We start from the raw sequence: 9,894 nt of genomic DNA on the forward strand, positions 1-9,894 counted from the left end.
ACCCCTATCTAAGCTATAAAAATTAAGACTTCTATTCCCCCTTCTAGAATTAAATTTAAAAAGCTTTACAATAGCTACGCACTAAGAATCCTAAAATTTAAGGAAAACTACGTAATTAAGAAGGCTTATATAGGAGATGTTAATAAAAATAGAGACGAATTAGTAGCTAGTTCTAGCTCTAGTTTTAGCTCTAAAAACTCTACTATAAAGTACCTTCTATAGCTAAAAATATAGCTACTATCTCTAACTTCTAGAGCATAGCAATTAATTTAAAATTGGAAAATAGAGAAAATATCTCTAAAGTAGCAAAAACCGTGGCTTCCCCCTATTTCTGCATCCTTTTCTATCTCTAAAAGTAGGAAGGAAGAAGCTGTATAAGAATATCTAAGACTAGTAAAAGATTTATAAGAATCCCTAGAGTAGGACCTAGTAGATATATACTATATAGATAGCTTAAAAGATAGTAAATTAAGTATAGCAGCCGTATATAAAATAGGAGAAAGAAATAGGATTAAATATGTAATAAACTGAAATTTAAGGCCTTATATAGAAATTATAGACGCAGAACTCTATGCAGTTTATAGGGCCCTAGAATACCTAAAGTAGTAAAGACTAAAAGAGAAGTAGGTTTATATCTTTATAGATAGCTAGGCGGCTATTAAAAGATTATAACTAAATTCCCTTATAGGTGGACAAGAACTAGTCTTTAAAATTACGTAAAGTTGCTTCTACCTAGCTAGTAGGGGTGTCTTTATTAACTTTTATTGGGTTCCTAGCCACCTAAAAATCTATAGAAATGAGATAGTAGATAAACTAGCTTAAAAAAGCCTTTCTAGAAGAAAAATATAGTCTTCTTATACCTCCTTAGCCTACATAGGGAGAGTAGCAAGAGAAAAGATACTAGAACAGTGGAAAAATAATTGGCAAATAAACAAAAATAAAGGAAAACACTATACTAGGATCTGTAAAGGAAACTATTCCTTTTCTCTTAAAGCCCCTAAGGATAGATATCCTAAAAAGCTATAGTCGGCTTTCTTTCAGCTAAAGCTAAGAAAAGGCTACTTTAAGTCCTTCTTAAAGACAATAGGAAAAGATAAAGAAGGTAGATACTTTGGAGAATGTAGAGCTATACAAACTCCTAAATATCTACTATTAGACTGCGACCTATATAGAGGAGAGAGAAAGGAGATACAAAGGCAACTAGGATCTTCTCTCTCTCTAAAGAAACTATTTTGCATAAAAAAAGGAAGAGAGGCGCTCTTTTTATTTCTAAATAGGATAGAAATAGCTACTAGAAAGTGGCTAATAGCAGTAGGATCCTTAGAAAGAGGTAACTTCTAATAAGATTCTAGTAGACAAATATTAGAGAGTAAAAGGACAGAATAAACTATAAACAGGATATAGATAGGCGTTAGGGTTTCTTAATTTCTTATAGTCTTTTCTATTTTTTCTAAACTACCTATTAGTTATTAGCAACCTAGTATTTTACTAAAGACCAGTAAACCCCTAGTCTAGAGGTTTATAAACTATTAGGATATAGCTACTAGTATATATTAAGCTGCCTAAAAGGATTTATATATATAGAACTATAGCGCTATAGCCTAGAGGCTGCATGCGCAGTATTTTACGTAGTATAATACAATTAGATATATAAAATTAATATATATATATATATATATATATAGGGGCGTTCTTAGTAATATACTAGAGGTAGAGTAGCTAAGGGACTAAAGGGGGGTATTACTGTAGTGTATTCTTAAGAGCTTGCTCCTTATCTATAATTATAACCTTTAGAGTTATATTATATTAAGAGTAAAGAAGATAGATCTGCTAGATTACGAAGTTATAGTTACCTTCTATTTTACTTAGTAGGAAGTAAGAAACAGGCTTAAAGTTATGCCCTATATTAGTAACGCCCACTATATATAAAAAGGGTATCTTAAACTTATTTGTTTCGTAGGTATAATTAAATAAAAAAAATTTAAATTCTTCTAAAAAAATTTAAGAGACTCTAAATAAGTAAAGAATAAATATTTAATGTAATTATAATCGTCTTCTTTATACGCAAAGTGGTATTTAAATTTAAAATTGTTGCTTTTATATTTATAAAGAGCCTTAAGTAATACCTATATAGAGGAAAGCCTACTAAGCAGCTGCTTTTTATTTGCCTGCTATTTGTTATAGATATCTTTAAGGCTAATTATAATGTCCTTCTTTAGTAGATTTATAAGTATTTTACAAGGTATAATACTACTAGCTAATATATTAGTAACTATTTTTTTTATTTTCTTAGTAAGCTAGTGGTAATATAGTAGAGCTATAGTATGCGCGAAAGCTTTATAGTTATAATTTAGTTTTTATACTTTTACCTACTATCTAATTATAGTATAAGTAAGGGTAAGTTTAAAGGGACACTTAGTTATATAAAAGTCAGTTAAGCGCTTCCGGGTAGTCCTTTTAAAGCTATTACCTTTAGTGTACCAGAACTATATCTTACGTATAGTTAATAATAACTACTTATCGGTTTTTAAGCAGAATTTTAATATTATATAGCCCTGCCCTTTAGCGAACTTGTTAATATTATTAATGGTAAACTAAGCGCAATTATATAGCTTTAATGGAGGTAGGTTAAGAGCTATGGTAGATATGGGAAAAGTAAGGTAAATGCGCGATATTGATTTAGGTATAGGCACGTAGTATTATTTTTACGATTTAGGTATAAACAAGTTAAATACACGTAATATTCTAACTTAAAGTAGAAAGATTTAAGGTTACTTAGGTAGAGGATATACGTGTAGTAATTAGGGGGTATATATGCAGTAATTAGAGGGTATGCGAATAGGAGTGCCCTATTTATATAGTGTCTTAATTTATTAAATAGCTTATAACTAATTAGAGAGTAATGCTTATTTAACCCTAAGGCGATAACTAGGTGTCTTTTATATTTTGCCTAGTTAGTAACTAATTAAGATTTATATATTAACGTGTTTCACCACTAAGCGAAATCGAAACGCTAGCGACTTAACGTATACTTAGATTACTTAACATAATAATAAAATATTATTAATTTAGCAATAGAATATTATTCTTTAGAAGTATCGCTATTACCTACCTCTTTCATTTCTACTGTATAAGTGCGGGAGTTATATTCTTTTTCGCCGTAACGACCGCAGTGACTCGCTGCGCGCACCCTCTTTATAGGCTTCTTGCCATTGTTATAATAGCTACCCTTCCTTACAGCTATTAAGTTGACTACTTTACTAACTATTAGAGCCTCCTTATTCCGAATATACAGCCTTTTATAGCTTTTTCGCTTTACTATTATATTAGCTGCTTATTAAAGGCGAGCAATTTCTTTATATATTAACACTATTTTATACGCTATCTATTAAGCGCCCTTAGTAAGCTATATAAACTTTTTATTAATAGAGCTTGCTAGTAACCTATAGTAATTTCTAATTTTATTATAAACTAGCGTTAATTACGCCTCTATTTTATAAGCGTTATATAGGATTTTTAGCTTTTAAGTAATACGCTGTTATATATTACGGCACTGGCAGAAAGCGGTAGCTATAGTAGACGCTATAGTAGATATAGGGCTTATATAACTCTTACGTGACTAGGGGATTGTATATAACTCCTCGCGTTACTACTTATCCTTCCCTTTCCTTTTCTTTAGCTTTAGATTCTCGTTTATAAACAATCCAATTGTATAGGCTTACGCGACCCCTTTGCCGTGCTTATATCTCGATTAACTAAGTCGCTAACATTATCTAAAGCTTAAACCACTTTTTCTTCCTAAGAAGGAACTTAAATATATCTATAAGACTATAAATAGGACCCTAAGGATATCACTAGAACTAAGGAAAGAACCTAAAGGAAAAGAATAAAACCCTAAGAAAAGGACCTATAAGATATGCACAGACTAGAACTCCTAAAGAAATTACCTAAAATTACCTAATACCCTAGCGCCATGTCACAAAACATAGCAGTAGGTAAAGCAGCTATAGGACCCGCAAATACCTCAGATAAGGAGATAATTAATATCTTAACCCCCTAGGCGGAGCTTATAGCAGCTAATGCCGAAATTAAGCGGCTACGCGAACTGCTTAAAACTAGAGACACCCCTACATCTAGCGATGACCTATTAGATAGACTCGCTATAGTCCTTAAAGCCCTATCCTAATATACAGCATTAGCATCGTTACGGTCCATAAAGGTTGCGGATCCCCCGTTACTTATAGATAGAGCTAACCCTATATTTAATAATTAGAAGCTTTAATTATAGGATAAACTCGAAGTTAATACAGACTACTTCCCTACTACTTAAGCTAAAATGGCCTACGTCTTTAGCCGTACTGGCGGAGACGCCCAGGCGTATCTATATCCGCGATATACTATAGACTTAGCAGACCCTTTCGTCTCAGAAAAAGAAATAATTAATTACCTATCTTCTATTTATAAGGACCCTTTTAGGGTATAGAACGCCTATTTTAGTTATAAAAGTCTAAATATAAAAATAACGGAGACCTTTTCGGCCTTTTAGACCCGCTTCTTATACCTAGCCAGATAAACCTAGATTCCCTAAAAAGACCTACTACTAAACCTCTTTAACAAGCTTACCCTAGACCTATAGCGGGCCGTATTACTAGCTTTTACTACTATATAGACGTTAAAAGAACTTATAGACTACTGCCTAGCCATTAACTAAGGCCTCTATTAAATTAAGGCATGAGCTAACCGGATAAAGGCTAGGAATCCCTTAAATTAAGCTATAAGTAATATAAGAATGGCCTATAATACCCTAGTATAACCTATAACGCCTACTGTACTAGCCGCTAACCTAGCAACTAGCTATATAGCTAGCCCTACTAACGGCTAAGCGTTTACTTAGCCTACCTATAGCGCCCCTATATATAGGCCCTTAGCGATTAAGGGGCTTACTTATTATGCGGTTAAAAAGGCCACCCTATAAGGAACTGCCTAATAAAGGCAAAAGTAAATAAGGTTCTATTAATTTAGGAGGAGGGCATAGAGTTAGAAAAAGAGGGACCCTAAAGAAAGACTCCTCTTTAGGGTTAAAAGGGATTAATATATTATATATTAATCTAGGTTAGCTAGTTAGTAGAAGAAGCTGCACTATCCCTTATACTTTATTTTATAATAGATACTAAGTTTTAGCCTTTCCCTTAGCTAACTTAGAAGTAAATGCCTTTACCTTAATTAATATAAAGTGCGCTATAAAACTAGCTAACTTTTTAAATATACCTCTAAAAGAACTACCTAAGCTAATTCTAATTCGTGGGTATAACGGATGGGTAGGACCTCCTATTATAACAATTTTATAAATCTACCTTTGCGCAGACGGACAAAGGCAGTATAATGTCCCCTTTTTTATTACGGACCTTAGGAGCTATAATATAATTTTAGGGAGGAAATGGCTAGCCTATTTAGGCTTATAGCTTAATATATAAAGTAGACAGCTTATCTAGCCTAAAACCCTACCCCTAACCCCTTCTTTTATAAAAGAAATTAGCATTATAATAAAGAACCTTATATAACCCTAGATTAATACTATCTATTAAGCTGATGCTATATATAGACTAGGCATTTAAGAAGGATATATAGCTTAACCCGCAACGGATCCGCATACTATACCTGTTACGGACGCTTTAAGTACAATATTACGACTACTTAAGGAAGAGTCGGAAGAAGCTAGTTGGTTAATTTAGGCACGGTTTAGGATAGAGCCGATAGAACTATATAATAAGGAATGGTAACTAAGGTTATATAACGTACTACGTATTAAACGCAAGGAATAAGAGGAACTTATATACCTTATATATAAAGCGTACATTACGTATAAGAAGGATTTTATAGAAGTATAGTTGTGTATTTAAGGACCCTTAGTCCCTACCTAGATAGTTCCTTCCTTATAGTGATTTTCAGAATATAATTAGAGTTAATCTATTAGGCAACCACTCCACCAGTTATTATTACGTTATTAACTTTAATTTATATCGCCTATATACCTAGCCCATTAATGAGCCTATTGTAGTTCTTGCTATAAGGTTCCGTTATATAATTACTACCTAGTTATAGTATTAAATATAAAAAGTTAAATAACATGCCACTAAAAGCAGCCACCATAACGCCATTAACGGTGGTAACTACTTTAAGGTTAGCAGATATTAGTATAGTAGACACTAACTTATAGCAACCTATAACGGTCGGATAGTTATAAAAGGTAATTAACTAGTTAATAGCTAATAATGCAGCGTTAGAAGAGAGGGTTAATGGGATTAGAGCGGTAAAGGTTAAGTTACTATCTATTAAGAGATTCTTAGGAGAAAGATTAAAGCTTAAGGGATTTCTTACGTAAATATACTTTAAAGTTTTATAAGAAGGGGTAAAGCTACTAATACCTATGGATCGAATAGCCTATGTAGGACTATTCCTATTAGGAAGAGCACTAAAGTAGTTTAAACCTTATTTTATAGAGATATAAATAAATAGAATAACGACTACTAACTAAGATATATAATTTATATTCTTAAGCTAGAAAGGATTTATAGAGTAACTTACGTAAATATTTAGAGACCCGGAATTAATAACTATGGTAAAAAAAAACTCTAAGATATTATATAACGAACTTTAGTAATTAAGTATATAACGCAGTTTTAGACGCTAGCTATATAAGTTAAGTAGAATAATAGGGCGCTTATAGCACAGTATAAGTAGGGACTTAAGGCTAAAGTCTAGGATATAATTATCCTAATAGAATATACAGATACCCTAAGGGAACTAATAGATTAAGCGATTAAGATTAATAATTAGATCTACTAAAGGGAATAGATTAAAAGAGGTTAGGATAGAGTTCTATAGTTATATAAGGCGTAGAGTACGTAATAACTAAAGCTAAGTTAGAAAATATAGTATAGCGCAGAGCTAATAGACCTAAGTGGTACTAAAGAAGCCTATAAGAGATAGAGTAAAAAACTATAAAAACTTAGAAGTTAGGGATCTAGTAATTATAGGACTAGGGAGTAAAGGCTAAACTAGGGATCTTAGTAGTAGAAGATGTTTAGGCGGACTTTATAGTAAAGTTAATAGTTTAAAAACAAAGCTTATATAAATTATGGGAAATAGGGTTATTTCGCAAGGGATTATAAAGATAGTTAGAGTTACTATATAATAAAGGGAACTAGACTAGTAGTAGAAGATATATATATATAGAGGGATAATAGTATACTATAAGGAACAAAAGAGTGTTTAATTAGAAGTTTTGCGTTTTATTATAATAACGTATACTAAATTTATAAAGACGCTAAGTATAGCGTAAGCTATTAGCTATAGGAGCTAAAATTTATAAAGTATAAAGGAACTAATAAACTAGTTTATAGATTAGATATTAAGGATAATAAATTTAATATAGGCAAAACATTTTATAATAATAAGGTAATAAGAGTAGCTTACTAGAAGTATACGGACCTTTAAAATGTTATATAAAAGGTAAAGGATAATTCTACTATAGAATAGGGAATATTAGTTAGGATTAAGACCCCACTAAATATAATATTTATTGCTTCGCGAGACGTAAGAGAAGTAGGATAGTAAACTATTTTGGCACTTAATAAAGGCAAAAGGCTAAAGGCTTAAGATTCTTAAGACGAGATAAGAAATAACTAAGATTCTTAAAATAAGATAAGGTAAGCTTAAGGACCTATAATAGATAAAAACCAATAGAGTAGAGCAGCAGCTTAGTTTAAAGACATATAAATGAGCTTAGGATGAAGTTTCCTATAGGTATAAGACTCTTAAGATAAGATAAGTGAGATTTAAGACTTTTAAGATAAGATAAGAATACTAAGTAAGCTTAGTTAGACTAAGGCTAGAGCTAAGCTTAAGTTAGAAGTAGGCTTAGGATTAAAAAATCTACGGGATTAAGAATTTAGAGTGCGAATTAGGACACCTATAAGTAAGAGGTACGGAGCTTTATTATAGATTAGAGAATCTATAGTATAAATAGTAATTAGACTAGGAGATAAGTATATAAACCTAGAGGATTTACTAGGAGAATATAGTATTCGGCCTAAAGATTAAAAAGTTAATACTAAGATTAAGAAGTAGGAAGACTTTAAGGATCTAAGTATAAGACGTAAACTAAAAGAAACCATAGAAGAATTTAGATAGAGAATTATTATATAGTAAGAATAGAAACTAGATAAGCGATTTAGTATATTAGGACGTATAAGGGACAGAGCGCTAGTATAAAGAATTACTAATAGGCTAAGAGTAGGTATACTAAAAGCTAAGTAGCTTACCAAACTAAAAAATAAAGAGGATTTAGGGATTTTAACTAGGTTTAAGGAACGATATACTAAGGGTTATTATAACATAGTAATAAAAAGATACTTCCTTACGGATAAGCCGTATATACTCTAGCAGCTGTACTAAAAGTGGTATAGGCAAAGGCATAATAATAAGTGGGAAGATTTCTATTTATGGCTGGATGAAAAAGTTATTTAAGACTACCCGATTATAGAGAAGGCCATAAACTATATTAAAGGAGCCTTAATTATAACGTTAAAGGATCTAGAGGAGCGCTTAGAGGACTAAAGAAGTAAGAGACGTATCTTAATACCTACGAATAAAGTTATAACGCTTAGATTAATATAATAAAGGTTTAAACTTAAGGACGAAGACAAGCTAAGAGTTAACCTAAGACACTAAGTATATTATATACTATTGTAGATTATATATATAGACAATGCGTATAATATATATAAAGCACTAAAAGATAAGCACTATAAGTATCCTATAAGAATATATTAGATAATAGATAAGCAGAAATATAGGAATGTTAAATATATATATAGCTGGCATCTAGTAGAAGTTTAGGAATTAGGTAACTTAATATTTTAACTAAAAAGATTCCTTACGGAAGAATGCCTAGAGAGCACGTATCTATAGTATATTAAAAATAAAAAGCGAACTAAGTATTGGCCTAAGTTAGACTAAGTATAAATAGGATTAAGTAGCTAATAGTTGGGAAAAGTAGAGGCCTATAGGACTAGAGGGAACTAGTAGTAAAGCCTTAAACCCTTAAAGGAATTTAAGGACAACACCTAAATTTATAAGTTAAATGGTAGGATTAACAGTTTAAGGTATTAATAGATAGTAGAGCAATAAGGAACCATATCTCGCTAACAGCAGTTAAAAGGATAGGTTTACTATATAGGAAAAAGGAGTATTCTTACCTATTAGTGATAATTTTAGGAGATCTAATAATCTATGGAGGAGGGATTATTAATCTTAAAATAGGACCTATTTAGTTAACTATTAAAGGGAGATAAATCGAGATATCTTTTAATATATTATTATTAGGAAATAATAAGGCAGTATTAGGAATACCTTAGTTATAGGAATACAATCTAAGGATTAATTAGATTATAGGTTAGGTCAATATTAGAAATACTTAACGCCGTAAGATATAATAATAAGCTAAGTTAGTATAGTACTAAGTAGGAGCAACCTATAAAGAAATAAAAAAAGGACTAAGTTATATACTAAAGAGATACTATAAGTACGGTAAGAAACTATAGTCACTAGAAAATAAGAAGCTATTAGAGTATATAGTATAGGATTATAAGATAGAATTAGAACCGGGAATAAGTCTAAGGTTCTTTCTAATCTATAAGCTTACTAAAGAAGAGGGTAAAGTATTAAAAGAGTTTGTCTAGGAAAACCTATAGAAGGGATATATTAGACTATCGCAGTTATTAGTAGGTTATCCAGTACTATTTATACTAAAAAAGAATAGTAAACTAAGACTATATATCGACTATAAATAGTTAAACAGCATTACTAGAAAGGATAGGTATCCTTTACCCT

General features: G+C 31.2%; 1 protein-coding gene across 1 annotated transcript; it reads right to left on the bottom strand.

The window, feature by feature from the left end:
- Positions 1–3,082: 3,082 nt before the first annotated feature.
- Positions 3,083–3,316, bottom strand: K441DRAFT_548624 (uncharacterized protein; the record flags this gene model as incomplete). The annotated part of the gene is made up of 1 exon (XM_067642967.1): positions 3,083–3,316. A coding segment is annotated over one exon (234 nt), but the record flags the coding sequence as incomplete, so codon positions are not given.
- Between the last annotated feature and the right edge of the window lie 6,578 nt (positions 3,317–9,894).

This window comes from Cenococcum geophilum (genome assembly GCF_001692895.1).
Source record: "Cenococcum geophilum 1.58 unplaced genomic scaffold K441scaffold_10, whole genome shotgun sequence".
Taxonomy (NCBI): domain Eukaryota; kingdom Fungi; phylum Ascomycota; class Dothideomycetes; order Gloniales; family Gloniaceae; genus Cenococcum; species Cenococcum geophilum.